At 46.2% G+C, this 15,359-nt stretch overlaps 1 protein-coding gene across 2 annotated transcripts in view; it reads right to left on the reverse strand.

Annotated features, from left to right (window-relative positions):
* Positions 1 to 15,359, reverse strand: part of vac14 (VAC14 component of PIKFYVE complex) — a 246,888-nt gene that overhangs the window by 149,313 nt on the left and 82,216 nt on the right. For both annotated transcript variants that reach the window (XM_033036030.1, XM_033036029.1), the window contains exon 14: positions 6,180 to 6,333. In XM_033036030.1, coding sequence (XP_032891921.1) covers positions 6,180 to 6,333 — 154 coding nt within the window. The remainder of the gene's footprint in view (positions 1 to 6,179; positions 6,334 to 15,359) is intronic.

Genomic DNA, 15,359 nt, shown 5'->3' on the forward strand with positions numbered 1-15,359 from the left:
TCGTAAAAGTTAGCGAGGTTTAAAAGTCTTAAAAACCGTGTGCGCGCAGATCGAACTCTTCTCCTGCCAGTTGGTGCCGCGTGGATTAGTCTCTTCCCGTCACTCCCCAGGACGGTCCGCCCCTCCTGCGCCATCGCGTCTTTACTGGAGCTGAGGAAAGCTGGCGGAGGTTTCCAACCGGACTTTCGGAGGGACCCAAAGCCGCCCCCACAACCCCCCGCCCCCACAACCACCCCCCGCCCCAACCCCACCGCCTCTCCCCCGCACACCCCTCCCCCACCCACACACGTCCCCCCATCCCACCCCCGTCACACACACCCCTCCCCCCACATCCCCTCCTACACCTCCCCGTCCACACACAACCCCCCCCCCCCCCCCCCTCCGCCACACACCCCATTTTCCTCTCCCCTCACACACATGAAGAGGAGGGGGAGGGAGTGCTCGGGGATGAGGAGAAATTAGCTGAGCCTGCGCAGTTAGGGGCTATGGGTGAGTGGTGGAATATTGTGTATGGGGAACGGATTGCGTTAGGGGAACGGGTGAGTGGTGGAATATTGCGTATGGGGAACGGGTTGCGTTGGGGGACCAGGCCTCCCATGTGACTGGGACCCAACGGGTCTCACTTTGTCTAGTGGTATTATAGTTTCAGTTGTGACTCGGTGATTCTGAGTCCACTACACGTGACTGTTGTGATTTCAAGACTCATTGCAGAAAATTGAGCACAAGATCTGGGCCAACGATCCTGTGCTGCTGATGATGATACTGCCTCACAGAGAAGACAATAAATCAAAGAGGTAATGATCTCAAGGCACCACATCTTAACATGCAAGGGAAGTCGTTCTGGCTTCTGACCAATATTTCTGCCTCAGCAAGAGATTTTCAGATCATTATCAAATTTGAACACTGTGTCCAAAGTATCTGTTAAATTTCCTACATTAAATATTTCTGATTTGTGGTAGATGTACTCAGTTGTGAAGTGCTTTGTGAGGTCTTAAATGGTGCTATATACCATACATACAAATCTTGTTTCTTTCTATTAACAATCAGGTTTAAATTTCAACAACTGTGGAGGACTGCATCCCTACAAAAACCTTCCGAGTGTTTCCCAATCAGAAACCTTGGATGAACTTTGAGATCCGCACTCTCCTGAAGTCCAGACACAGGGCATTCACCTCCGATGATACAGTGGCCTACATGAAGACCAGATACGACCTTGGTAAGGCCATCAGAAAGACCAAAAGGGACTTCTGCTCCAAACTGGAGGACGAGACAGATGTTCGGCAGCTGTGGCAGGGTCTGAATGCAATCACCTCCTACAAGGCAAAACCAGGAGGCAGCTCGAATGCCGGTGTAACATCACTCCCTGACGAGCTCAATGCATTTTACGCACGCTTTGACAGGGAGAATACTGATGTGCCTTCCCGATCCCCCATTCGCTGCGATGGCATTTCAGTCTCAGTCACAGAGGCCGATGTCAGGAAATCCTTCAGAGGGGTGAACCCCCGAAAAGCACCTGGTCCTGATGGTATACCCGGCCGTGTTCTAAAAACCTGTGCGGACCAACTGGCGGGAGTTTTTACGGACATTTTCAATCTCTCACTTCTGAGGTCTGAGGTCCCCACCTGCTTTAAAAGGGCATCAATTATACCGGTGCCCAAGAAGAGTAAGGTGACATGCCTCAATGACTATCGACCAGTGGCACTAACGGCGGTGGTGATGAAGTGCTTTGAGAGGTTGATCATGGAGCAAATCAACTCCTACATCGACAAAAACCTGGACCCACTGCAGTTCGCGTACCACCACAACAGATCAACGGTGGATGCGATCTCGCTGGCCCTCCACTCCGCACTGGACCACTTGGACAACAAAAACTCATATGTCAGGCTGTTATTCATTGATTACAGCTCGGCATTTAACACAATCATCCCCTCCAAACTGGTTACCAAACTCGCAGAACTGGGTCTCTGCGCATCCCTCTGCAACTGGATCCTCGACTTCCTCGTCCACAGACCACAGTCTGTTCGTATTGGTGGAAATGTGTCAGCCTCAATAACAATCAGCACGGGAGCACCTCAAGGCTGCGTGCTCAGCCCCCTGCTGTACTCACTCTATACCCATGACTGCGTAGCGAACCACAGTGCGAACTCCATCATCAAGTTCGCTGACGACACCACTATTGTGGGGCGTATCACTGATGGGGATGAGTCAGAGTACAGAAGAGAGATCGAGCAACTGTCCATATGGTGCCAGCGCAATAACCTGGCCCTCAACACCAGCAAAACCAAGGAACTGATTGTGGACTTTGGAAGGAGTAGGAGGGGGACCCACAGCCCCATTATATCAACGGGTCGATGGTTGAAAGGGTCAAGAGCTTCAAATTCCTGGGCGTGCACATCTCTGAAGATCTTTCCTGGTCCGAGAACACTAATGCAATCATCAAAAAAGCACATCAGCGCCTCTACTTCCTGAGAAGATTACGGAGAGTCGGATTGTCAAGGAAGACTCTCTCTAACTTCTACAGGTGCACAGTCGAGAGCATGCTGACCGGTTGCATCGTGGCTTGGTTCGGCAATTTGAGCGCCCTGGAAAGGAAAAGACTACAAAAAGTAGTAAACACTGCCCAGTCCATCATCGGCTCTGACCTTCCTTCCATCGAGGGGATCTATCGCAGTCGCTGCCTCAAAAAGGCTGGCAGTATCATGAAAGACCCACACCATCCGGGCCACACACTCATCTCCCTGCTACCTTCAGGTAGAAGGTACAGGAGCCTGAAGACTGCAACAACCAGGTTCAGGAATAGTTACTTCCCCTCAGCCATCAGGCTATTAAACCTGGCTCGGACAAAACTCTGATTATTACCAACCACTTTCTGTTATTTGCACTATCAGTTTATTTATTCATGTGTGTATATATTTATATCATGGTATATGGACACATTTATCTGTTTTGTAGTAAATGCCTACTATTTTCTGTGTGCTTAAGCAAAGCAAGAATTTCATTGTCCTATACAGGGACACATGACAATAAACTAACTTGAACTTGAAATTATCTGAAGCATTTTTTCCGTTAATATCCTCAATTAATTTAGAAATGGTGAATTATCACTTGACATATCAAGCCAACTTAAAAATAAATCAACTTTTATCACATAATAACTTACTTTAACACTAATGAGTCCCTGTGCTCATAGGACAATGCAAGGAACACAAAAACAGGAAATCTGGGAGCTTTTAGCTAGGACATAATAAAATGTTCTTTTCATAAAGGAAGGCTATGCGGAACATTGACAGTCAGAGCAGCTCGCTTGTTTCCATGGAAACAGAGGGAGACCGATTCTTCCCTCACATTAAGAAGTAGCTGTGGTGCTTTAGCAGATAAAGAGAATCCGACTTCAGCACAAATGCGTACCCAGCACAAATATTTGATCTGCACTGCAGCTTTCGAACAAAGGTGACACGGGAACAAGCAAACACTGCTGTCACGTCACAGGGACCAAGGGCAGAAACATGGATACATTTACCTGATGAGATAGAGAGAACAACCCATGACAGGAAGGAGATCATTATCTGTTAATCCATGGACTTTATTAAACTTGACCTCTTTTAAACTGCTGATGAGAGATGGTGTCAAATAGCAAGTTGAGAGTGGAGGAAAGCTATATCAGGAAGCAGTGATTCAAAAGTGCCAAGATTGGGTTATCAACATCCAAAGAGGAAAGAAGTTGACGTTTGGAGGCAATGGAAAAAGTTAGTGTAAACAACTCCACCTCAACAGAAAGCACGCAGGGAGGAACAACAGCTGTTAGGAAAGCTTGTTGAGAATTTCAACAACATTTCAGAAAATAATTTCAGGCTCTAAAGTCAAAAGCTAGCAATACTTTAATAAAAATCCATGTTGGCAGAAGTTCTCATTTCTTAATATTGCTGATGGCCAAAATTATGTAGGAAGCTGCCACAAAAGATATGACTGACCTCCAAGCATGGCAATTTCTGATTTACCAGTAGGTCAGGGCATTCCTAAGGTGACTCCCTTACTCAAAGGCATTGGACACATTGATCTTTTTGTCACAGATAAATTCAAATTAAGCAGTCCCTAAGGATAACATCACTTCACTTGAAGTCCACAGAATTGAAGAAATGCCAGTCCATGAGAATCGCCCCCTCCCCAAGCTAGATGACCGTGGCTAACCCAGTTCTTCCACATCTCAAAAACATTTTTCCTTAAATAGAATCCCAAATTTCCTGGAATTTGATGGTATTTGCTGAAATTTTCTAAGCCTTCCCCAACTACACAGGTGCGACTGCTGCCCCAAAAGCTCACAGGTGGATACCGGGCCCACTACGCATGCGCGGGGAGACAGCGTCATTTTGCGTTCCTACTGCGTCACCGGCGCCATTTTCAATTGTGACGCGGCTGACGGGCCTCCCCCAACTGCGCAGATGGTCGTAAATATACTTTTTTTCGCCAAATCATCCCGCGGGCCGGATTGGACCCCTTCGCGGGCCGGATGTGTCAATTCCCCGCCGTTATTTAATTATTTAATTTCCCTAAAATTGCCTGAAGACAACCAGAATTTCCCGAATTTCAGGTAATTTCCTTCAAATTGGAAACACAGGGCTAACCACTGGAAGAGGGCAATGGTGTCAACTGTAAAAAGGCTGTGGATAGATAGACAAGAACTAAGTGGGATGCATTACCATGTCATAATCCAAGCTTGTATCTATAATTATGACAATAAACCTCAGTACTGTGGCAGGTGTAGAAATATCATTAGATGGATTTAAGCAAGGATTCTGGGAAAGGCTTGGGGGCTGGTTATTTTGTATGAATTTGCAATCGAAAGGGCGGGAGCTGGGTAGGAATGATGCAGCAGTAGATCAGAGGTTGGAATTTTTTCTTTGTAGGGAGTCAATAACAAAAGATTTGAAGGAGAGGTGGACAATACACCTCGAGGAAGAATCATATTAGTTAACGAGGTGGAACCAGAAATAAAGGTTAGTGGGTCAGCATTGCAGTGGGAATAAGATCAGTGGAGTTAGACTTGTGACTCGCAGGCAAGATAAAATCAAAGGGTCTGAGTGAGTCGGAGACAACAGAAAATTATAAACATTTGGAGCTATGGTAGGCTTTAGGCGTGTGTTCCAGTAAGAGAAAGTAGAGGAACAACAGAGTAACAACCCTTCTGTTGAAGTCTGATGGCTTTAATCTTGACAAAAATGTCTCTGAACTCCTTGCACTTCAAAATGAGGGCGAAGGATCCAGAGTAAATAGATTTTAAGTTAATTTAGCAATCGAGTTCACGTTACATTTGCAGCCCAGACTGAGTCTAGAACAGTAAGCAGCTTTGATTCAAGAGATTTAGGTCTGAATATACATGATGTAGTCTTGCTAGATCTACTGGTGAATAAGCAAACAGGTTGTCTACTCTGGGACAAGAAGAGGCTGATGAAGGTCAGACAAGGTTAAAAGTTAATGGAGACTGGATTAATAAAGTTGGTGATAGTAAGCGTAAACGGAGGCATATTGGCAACCATTGAACCATCGTGGTTAAAGGAATGCCAAAGGTAAATCAGTGGAGGTTTTGCAAGTAAATTGATTGAGATTTTTCTCGAAACAAGATCAAAACGAAGTGCAGATGAGGGTGATGTGGTGGAGATCGACAAAGAACTGAGTTAGATGGCAATTAATGGCAATTAAATCAGATTAAACTTCCTTGTCATTCCTTTAACTGCTGCTTTATTTCACCCGATTAAAGCCATGCCCTTTGTTCCACCATAGTTGCGTTTGTCTACCTTCTTTGCGACCTAGGCACATTTGTTACACCATCACTTCTGTTGAAAGGGCCTGGACCCGACACGTTAACTGTTTTCCTTTCCACATTTGACAATGGTCTGCCATTTTCTTCCGGCATTTGGTTTTTATTTCAACTCCCTGTCAGTTTGTTTTGATTTTCATATGTACCAAGTTTCATCTTATAACATTCCTATGAAAAGCTTTGCATCTTATTACCATAGTAACGATGCAAATTTAATTCAAGTAGTTGTGACTTAACATGCTGCATAGATTAAAGGGCTTGGAAATAAGTAGTTCTACACACTGTTTTTTCTTATCACTGTGTTTCTGAGTTGACCCATTGAACATAGTTGCATCTTGAGAATACTGACCAACGTGGTACTTACTGGAAGAGATCATTGGTGTGGAGGAAGAAATAGGAATGTGCAGCTCATTTTGTTTAATTTGGATGCTGATGATTTCACTTGAATCGTGCCCTTCTGTCTGACCTGCTGGAGATGAGGCGATTTCTGCCAGTACCTCCAGGTCTTTCAAGATCACCTGCAATCACAAATCGACATTGCTCTTTAAACTCCCGACAAAGAAAACAGTACACATTTTATTTTGTTCAAAACATCAGGTGCACAGTCTTAATGCAATTCCTTACAGGGAGTGGGAGGAGGAGAAAGGAAGCCAGATTTATAATCACGACTTGAGTAATTGAGCAGTAACGCTAAGCTCAAATGACTATATGTTACGAGGATTCAAGCAACATTATGCAATATACTCTTATGCAATATACCCTCAAACAGGATTTTTGCGGAGATTAATTTTGCGAACAGTCAGTGCTTGAGAAGTAATCAGAAACAATAATCCTGATCCTGGTAAGTGCATTGAGGCAGTTGTACCACCAAACAGCTTATGGGAAGGATGGTCTTAAAAAACCAACTTGGCTGAAGGATGGTCACTAACTTTGCTGATGCCCCAAATATAGATATTTTGTGGGGGGGGGGGGGGGAATCAATGTGCTCTATCTAAATGAGGAGAGATTGCAGAGCTTTGGAATGCAGATAAATCTGCTACTCCGAGTGCATGATTCACAAAAGGCTAGCTGCAGTTAGTAATTAAGGAAGTGAACAGAATGTTATTGCTCATTTCAAAGGAAATTGAATGAAAAATTTGAGATTATCCTCTGGGAAAAAACAACCAACATTGGCCACAATAATTTCAATTAATGTTGGAAGCATTTTAGTGCAGTGCCTCTATACGGCTGCACCATTGGAGTTCCAGCTTTTGAGTAACACATTAAACCAATATTTCTCTCTCTCTCTCCCTCTCTCTCTTCCAGAGCCCAATTTCCTCAGTCACTTTGAGATGTGATGTCACTGGTAGGGACAGAATTTGGTGCCTGAACCTGGTTGTCTTTGAGGTGCTGGGCCACATCAGTGAGGAGAGAGCCCTATGTTACCAAGTAAATATTTATTTGAAAGTGGAGTCACGGGTATACGGGGTGGTGATGAAGGCGTTTGACAGATAAGGCATTGTGCAAATGTGTTGAACATCATGTTTCAGTTGGGAGACTACATTTGGAGTATTGTGTACAGTTTTGGTTATGCTGCTACAGGAAAGATGCCATTAAGTTGGAAAGAATGCAAGTTCAAGTTCAAGTTCAAGTGAGTTTATTGTCATGTGTCCCTGTATAGGACAATGAAATTCTTGCTTTGCTTAAGCACACAGAAAATAGTAGGCATTTACTACAAAACAGATAAAATGTGTCCATATACCATGATATAAATATATACACACATGAATAAATAAACTGATAGTGCAAATAACAGAAAGTGGTTGGTAATAATCAGAGTTTTGTCCGAGCCAGGTTTAATAGCCTGATGGCTGAGGGGAAGTAACTATTCCTGAACCTGGTTGTTGCAGTCTTCAGGCTCCTGTACCTTCTACCTGAAGGTAGCAGGGAGATGAGTGTGTGGCCAGGATGGTGTGGGTCTTTGATGATACTGCCAGCCTTTTTGAGGCAGCGACTGCGATAAATCCCCTCGATGGAAGGAAGGTCAGAGCCGATGATGGACTGGGCAGTGTTTACTACTTTTTGTAGTCTTTTCCTTTCCAGGGCGCTCAAATTGCCGAACCAAGCCACGATGCAACCGGTCAGCATGCTCTCGACTGTGCACCTGTAGAAGTTAGAGAGAGTCTTCCTTGACAATCCGACTCTCCGTAATCTTCTCAGGAAGTAGAGGCGCTGATGTGCTTTTTTGATGATTGCATTAGTGTTCTCGGACCAGGAAAGATCTTCAGAGATGTGCACGCCCAGGAATTTGAAGCTCTTGACCCTTTCAACCATCGACCCGTTGATATAAATGGGGCTGTGGGTCCCCCTCCTACTCCTTCCAAAATCCACAATCAGTTCCTTGGTTTTGCTGGTGTTGAGGGCCAGGTTATTGCGCTGGCACCATATGGACAGTTGCTCGATCTCTCTTCTGTACTCTGACTCATCCCCATCAGTGATACGCCCCACAATAGTGGTGTCGTCAGCGAACTTGATGATGGAGTTCGCACTGTGGTTCGCTACGCAGTCATGGGTATAGAGTGAGTACAGCAGGGGGCTGAGCACGCAGCCTTGAGGTGCTCCCGTGCTGATTGTTATTGAGGCTGACACATTTCCACCAATACGAACAGACTGTGGTCTGTGGACGAGGAAGTCAAGGATCCAGTTGCAGAGGGATGCGCAGAGACCCAGTTCTGCGAGTTTGGTAACCAGTTTGGAGGGGATGATTGTGTTAAATGCCGAGCTGTAATCAATGAATAACAGCCTGACATATGAGTTTTTGTTGTCCAAGTGGTCCAGTGCGGAGTGGAGGGCCAGCGAGATCGCATCCACCGTTGATCTGTTGTGGCGGTACGCGAACTGCAGTGGGTCCAGGTTTTTGTCGATGTAGGAGTTGATTTGCTCCATGATCAACCTCTCAAAGCACTTCATCACCACCGACGTTAGTGCCACTGGTCGATAGTCATTGAGGCATGTCACCTTACTCTTCTTGGGCACCGGTATAATTGATGCCCTTTTAAAGCAGGTGGGGACCTCAGACCTCAGAAGTGAGAGGTTCAAAATGTCAGTAAAAACTCCCGCCAGTTGGTCCGCGCAGGTTTTTAGAACACGACCGGGTATACCATCAGGACCAGGTGCTTTTCGGGGGTTCACCCCTCTGAAGGATTTCCTGACATCGGCCTCTATGACTGAGACTGAAATGCCATCGCAGCGAATGGGGGATCGGGAAGGCACATCAGTATTCTCCCTGTCAAAGCGTGCGTAAAACGCATTGAGCTCGTCAGGGAGTGATGTTACACCGGCATTCGAGCTGCCTCCTGGTTTTGCCTTGTAGGAGGTGATTGCATTCAGACCCTGCCACAGCTGCCGAACATCTGTCTCGTCCTCCAGTTTGGAGCAGAAGTCCCTTTTGGCCTTTTTGATGGCCTTACCAAGGTCGTATCTGGTCTTCATGTAGGCCACTGTATCATCGGAGGTGAATGCCCTGTGTCTGGACTTCAGGAGAGTGCGGATCTCAAAGTTCATCCAAGGTTTCTGATTGGGAAACACTCGGAAGGTTTTTGTAGGGATGCAGTCCTCCACACATTTCTTTATGAAGTTTGTAACGACTGTGGCATATTCGTTCAAGTCCGTTGCCGAGTCCTTGAACATTGCCCAGTCTACAGACTCCAAACAGTCCTGGAGTTGTTCTTCTGCCCCCCCCCCGACCAGCTCTGTGCTGTCCTCACTTCTGGGGGTGCGCTCTTTAATTGCTGCTTGTAGGCAGGAAGAAGCAGCACCGCGGTATGGTCGGATTTACCGAAGTGAGGGCGAGGGATAGAACGATAGGCATTCTTGATGGTGGTGTAGCAGTGGTCGAGGGTGTTAGGTCCTCTGGTGCAGCAGGAGACATGTTGGTGGAAGTTGGGGAGTGATTTCTTGAGGTTCGCCTTATTGAAGTCCCCAGCAATGGTGGTAAATGCCTCGGGGTAAGACGTCTGGTGTTTGTTGACCACGGCCTGCAGCTCCTCCAGTGCCAGATGGACGTCTGCCTGGGGTGGGATGTAGACCGCGGTCAGGATAACGGAGGTGAATTCTCTCGGGAGGTAGAAGGGACGGCACTTCACCGCCAGATGTTCAAGGTGTGGAGAGCAGGAGTTGGACAGGACTGCCACGTCGGAACACCACGCAGAGTTGACCATGAGGCAGACGCCCCCTCCTCTCCCTTTCCCAGATGCCAGGGTACGGTCCATGCGGTGGATGGAGAACCCTTCAGGCTGGACCGCTGAGTCTGGGGAGCTGGGGGTGAGCCATGTCTCTGTGAAACAGAACACAGAGCATTCCCTCAGCTCCCTTTGATAAAGCAGTCTTGCCCTTAAGTCCTCCACTTTGTTTTCAAGGGACTGTACATTAGCCAGTAGGATAGTTGGGAGAGGGGGCCGGAGGCCCCTGCGCTTCATTCTGACCTGAAGTCCTGCCCGACGGCCACGTTTCCGGACACAATGGAGGCTTCCCCTTTGTTTCCAGGTACTGTACTTGCTGTACCTGCTGTTTCTGCGGACCTGCGCTGGAACGGGGATTCCCTCACAGACGGCAGCTCCAGCTCCGTAACGAACGGGGATTCCCTCAAAGTCGGCAACTGCAGCTCCGTTGTTGCTGGGAGATCCAGCCCGTCGGCTCTGGGGGTCATCCCGGGGTTTCAAGGTACAGTACCTGTGATCCACAGTCGGGTCGGGAGTTCCACAGCCAGTGTGGGAAAGTTTAAAGTCCTGGGTTCCCGCAGCTGCGGGAGTTCGCGAAATTGCGAGAGCCTTGAGGATCTCAAGCAGCGTGTCCGAAACGGCACCGATTTCTGCCGTTTTTCTGATCCAGGTAAGTTGTTGGAAGTTGTAGTTGAGCCTTTTATTTTCCGGAGCTCCACAAAAGTCGCCGCAGGCAGGCGCCATCTTGGGTACAAGTTTAAGGATTACTGACGATTACTGAGAATATTGCCAGGATTCGAGGGCCTCAGTGGTTAGGCAGGCTACAACTTTATCACATGTGTGTAGGAGACTAAAGGATGACCATAGAGATGTAAAACATCATGAGGGATATAGATAAGGTGACTGCAAACAGCCTTTTCCCAGGGTAGGGGAATCAAAAACTAGGTGGCATATGTTTAAGGTGAGGGGAAAGATTTAAATGGGGCCTGACGGAGAACTTCTTTAAATGGAGGGTGGTGGATATATGTAACAAACTCGACCCAAAATGTCACTTATAATGCTCTCCAGTGCTGCTGCTAGACCTGCTGATTTACTCCAGCACTTTGCATCCTTTATCATTGCACGTGTCAATCGAAGCGATTGCTTGTCAATTTCTATGGCCTCTACAGTATAACTAGCAGCCTGTGTTCTTAAAGAGACAGTGGTGTCTGATTAACGAGGGGATGCTCTGTCCGTTATAACCAAAATCTGTTATAAAGAGGGTTAACGAGGATTTACTGCAGTTCTAAATGATTAATCTGCAGAGGAGACATATTTCAGCGTAACAAAGTTGAGATAATTGACAAACGTGAGAAGACATTAAACATCAGATACTGCCTCCACTCTCTCTTCCTGTTATATGCGAGCCATTCCGGAGTTCATTACCATTCATTATAAAAGGCGCATAGTTTATTATGTATACAAAGATATTAATGTTAAATTATCTGAATGTACGTAAACAAAGCCGTTCTCCTATTTCACACATTCCAAGATTATCTATATAATATTAAAACTGTGTGTGTGTTTCTGCCTGACGTGGGTGCCAGCCTTTGATTCGTTGCTACGCCAATACCAGAAGCAGAAACGCCCAGTTTTTTCCATTTCGGTAGAGATTTCACTTTTCATTCCAAGTATCCACTCCTGATTAAATTTCGTCGTGTTTATGTACACATTTTTTATAAAATCCTTCTCCCCCCCACTCACTCATTTTGTCGCCTCCTGCTGGCCTGCGACCATAACGGCTGCTGGCGCCCGCCTCTCGCCTCAAAGACGCCATTTAAAAACAGCCGCACTGCTGAGTGCTGCAATCTTATCTTCGGGAACGGCTTGAGTTGGAGGACCACGTCTCCCGTGGGGGCTACGGGTAGGGAACGGCTGCGTTGGGGGAGCAGACCCAACGGGTCTGCACTTGGTCTAGTAAAATATAATGCTCCGTGCTAACACATTACTGCCATGACTGACCTCCAGTGCTTAGGCAAGGCTCGGACGACAGGTTAGAGTAGGTACTTGTAAAGCAAAGCAAGCTGTTACAGTAACTGTCCCCTGAGCCACTTCCTTAATTACACAATAAACAATCTGCTCTGTCACGTATCATCAAATGTAGACCAGTGGGGTAACATGAAAGCAGTTAAAAAAATTATTCCAAGGTCTGATTAATGGATACCACGTGCACAGGAATGGGCATATGGCCGACCGATTGGGATGGATGTAGATGGATTTGCCAGCTGCTGCGAGGCTGCAGACAAGTTCTGGTGGGTGGGAACAGAACATTACTGCGTGACTTCTTACTCCTGCTGGTTTAGCTAGTTAGTGAAGAGTGCTGTGCTTGACTCTGTCTGCTTGTTCTGGTTCAAGGACAGGCATCTTCTACCATTCTCCTCACCCTGTTTGACCAGACTCCCTTACCTCCCTTTCAATGCCATCTCAGCCTTTCAAGGATATCCAACATATTTACTACAGAGTGGACTGAGGGTCCTAACACCCCAATGAAAGCGTTGTCTGCATACTTTGAACAAAGCCAGTTACTTTTAAATGTTGAACTTAGTTTGCATACAACACACGGCAGTTTATAGAGTAATGGATGGTTGCAATAACAAGTTCTCACAATCTGCGAATAAAGCTTCAACACAAATGTCCGATTTAAAAACTTCAACATGAAGTATAAACACCAAATAGATGGTGCTTAAGTCACGAGGAAGGAGGCATTGGGTCAGGTTTCTAAAGGATGTTCCACACTATGCAGAGTACAAATGGATGAAAAAACATAGGCAAAGACCAACTGGCCCATTCAACCTATTCTATAGCTATGTGGTGCAATCTCAAAACAGCATCAATTTCAACAAAACAATCCCACCCCAAGGTCGTCAACGCACTATGTTGCTAAATTAAAGACTCAGCATCTTGACCGCTACCAGCCTTGTAGAGAATACAGATGACTGTGCAATCTCCCCATCAATCACAATTAGTTATCATATTTACATAAGGAAAATGGACCACCTTTACAAAATTTGCTTGATCCAATTATCCTCAATTAACTGCATTCTGCTGGAGAAATAATTGCACTGTGCCGAGAAAGCTTCAGCTGAAATTGTATTTGAATTTGGAGACATTTTAAAATTAAAATCATTTTAATATCTGTTGGGCACATTAATAGTGTGTAAACAAAAAGACATATGGGGAAAAATATGTTCTCTCGTACGTTGGGAAATTCTGCTACAATTCCCGAGTCAACCCTAATAAATTGCTAGAACTGTTAGGACAAGATACTTGGCCCTGGCTTCCTCCCGTAAAGGAAAAATCCTTCCACACTTGGCTTTCACCCAGCTTCCTTTTCAATGTGTGCAGCAAAACAATAGTTCGAAGATGATTTGTGAAGTTGAAGCCTGTCAAATCAAAAGCTTAATCTGTTTATATTTTCTAATTTTATACAATTTTCCTTGGCTTGGCCCTGGCTAATCAACCACAAATAGAATCTATTCCCTCGATCATACATGACCTTCCAATCTATGCTTCAATCCTGGGGCTTCACAAATAACTAAATGTATAAACTTTAAATCTTTAAGAAGGTTTTGCTTTAGTCTTTCCCCACAGCCATCATCTGGAAGGATTAAAAACCTAATGAGAGGTCGTCGGCCTGAAATGATGACAATATCTCTGTCCTAAGATGCTATCTAAACGGAGCATTTCCCTCATTTTTCTATTGCTGTTGCAGCAGACTAGATAGGATCAAATATCATATTTTAACTGCTACAGCTATGCCGAACTACATTACATTCTCACGATACTGTGCATGAACTTTCACCATTTCATAAATTATAACCCAAGGATCCTCCCGATAACTCATTGGAATTTTAAGAGGACAATTCAACATTATACATGCAGATTTGGAGCAGTCAAACTACAGTCAAGGGCAATTGGATTGAAGGACCTATACAACCTACTGATCACAGACTATAACAGAATCTTGCTGAGTTACATCAATGAGCTCAGTATCAGGCCATTCTCATAAATTATCCCTGTTTGGAGATATATAGCATGGAAAAAGGCACTTCGGCCCACCAACCATTGATCACCCATTCACGCTAGTTCTATGTTATCCAACTCTCTCATCCACTCCCTAAACACTAGGGGAAATTTACAGAGTCTAATTAGCCTACAAACCCACACATCTTAGTGAATGTGGGAAGAAAGTAGAGCAGACCGACACAGTCACATTGAGAACTTACAAACTCCACACAAACAGCACCCAGGGTCAGGATTGAACTCAGGTCTCTGCGCTGTCAGGCAGTTTCTCTATCAGCTGCTCCACTATGCCGATGATTGTTAACTCTGCAATCGTCTCAAATACAATTAGAAAAATAATACAGTAAACCTCTTGCAATAACAGACCACGGGGGGGGGGAGTGGTGTCAGTTATTGCTGATTGTCCACCGAGTAAGGTATTGTTTGTAGTTGAATCAAAGAATTGTAGATGATGGTTAATACACAACATGACACTAAATGCTGGAGTAATTCAGCAGGTCAGTCAGCATCTTTGGAGAACATGGATAGGTGATGTCAGGACCCTCTCGACCCTCAGCTACTCTACTGTCCGGCTGACATGGCCCGCGCCACAGCCTCCGGCCGTCAGCTCTCCCCCTCAGTTTGCCGCCAACGACAACACGCACCTGGACACTGCAGGGCCCCTTCCCCTCCCATCAGCCACCGATTTGCCTCCCCTCCCAACCACCGGCCACTACCGGCCCCCCCCCCCCCCCATCGTTGGCCCCCCTCCACCACGGACTGTTGCCCCACCCATGGGGGGGACAGGGGACCATGTCCCCTCCATGTTTTGAGAGGTGGGGGGACAATCTCCCCCCCCCCCCATGTTTTGTAATCCGGATTTTAAATCCGGTGAAAAAAAATCTATTAAAAATCTCCGCTTTCTGTGAGACAGTGGGGGTGGGACTGATGATCGAGGGCGCCGATTGGACGAGAGAGATGTCGATCAGCAGGCAGTGGGGGGGGGGGGGACATGATGATTCAGCGCAGTGATTGGAGGAGGGAGGTGTCGGTGAAATGCGTAAGTAGGGGGGTGGGACTGAGGATAGAGCGTGGTGATTGGAGGAGGGAGACGTCCTGGTGGAGCATAGATCGTAGAGTGGAGTTTGAATCGGCCCATTGGCGAGATCTTCCATCGCTCCGCGGTCAAATTGTTGCGACGAGGCGATCGAGGCTCCCGATGTTGAAGCCCCCGCCGGGGGATGGAAGATCCCGCTGCCGGTTTTAAGCCGCGCCGGGCGATGAAACCCCGCAAACGATTCGGG

The sequence above is a fragment of the Amblyraja radiata genome, chromosome 17, assembly GCF_010909765.2.
Source record: "Amblyraja radiata isolate CabotCenter1 chromosome 17, sAmbRad1.1.pri, whole genome shotgun sequence".
NCBI classification, from domain to species: domain Eukaryota; kingdom Metazoa; phylum Chordata; class Chondrichthyes; order Rajiformes; family Rajidae; genus Amblyraja; species Amblyraja radiata.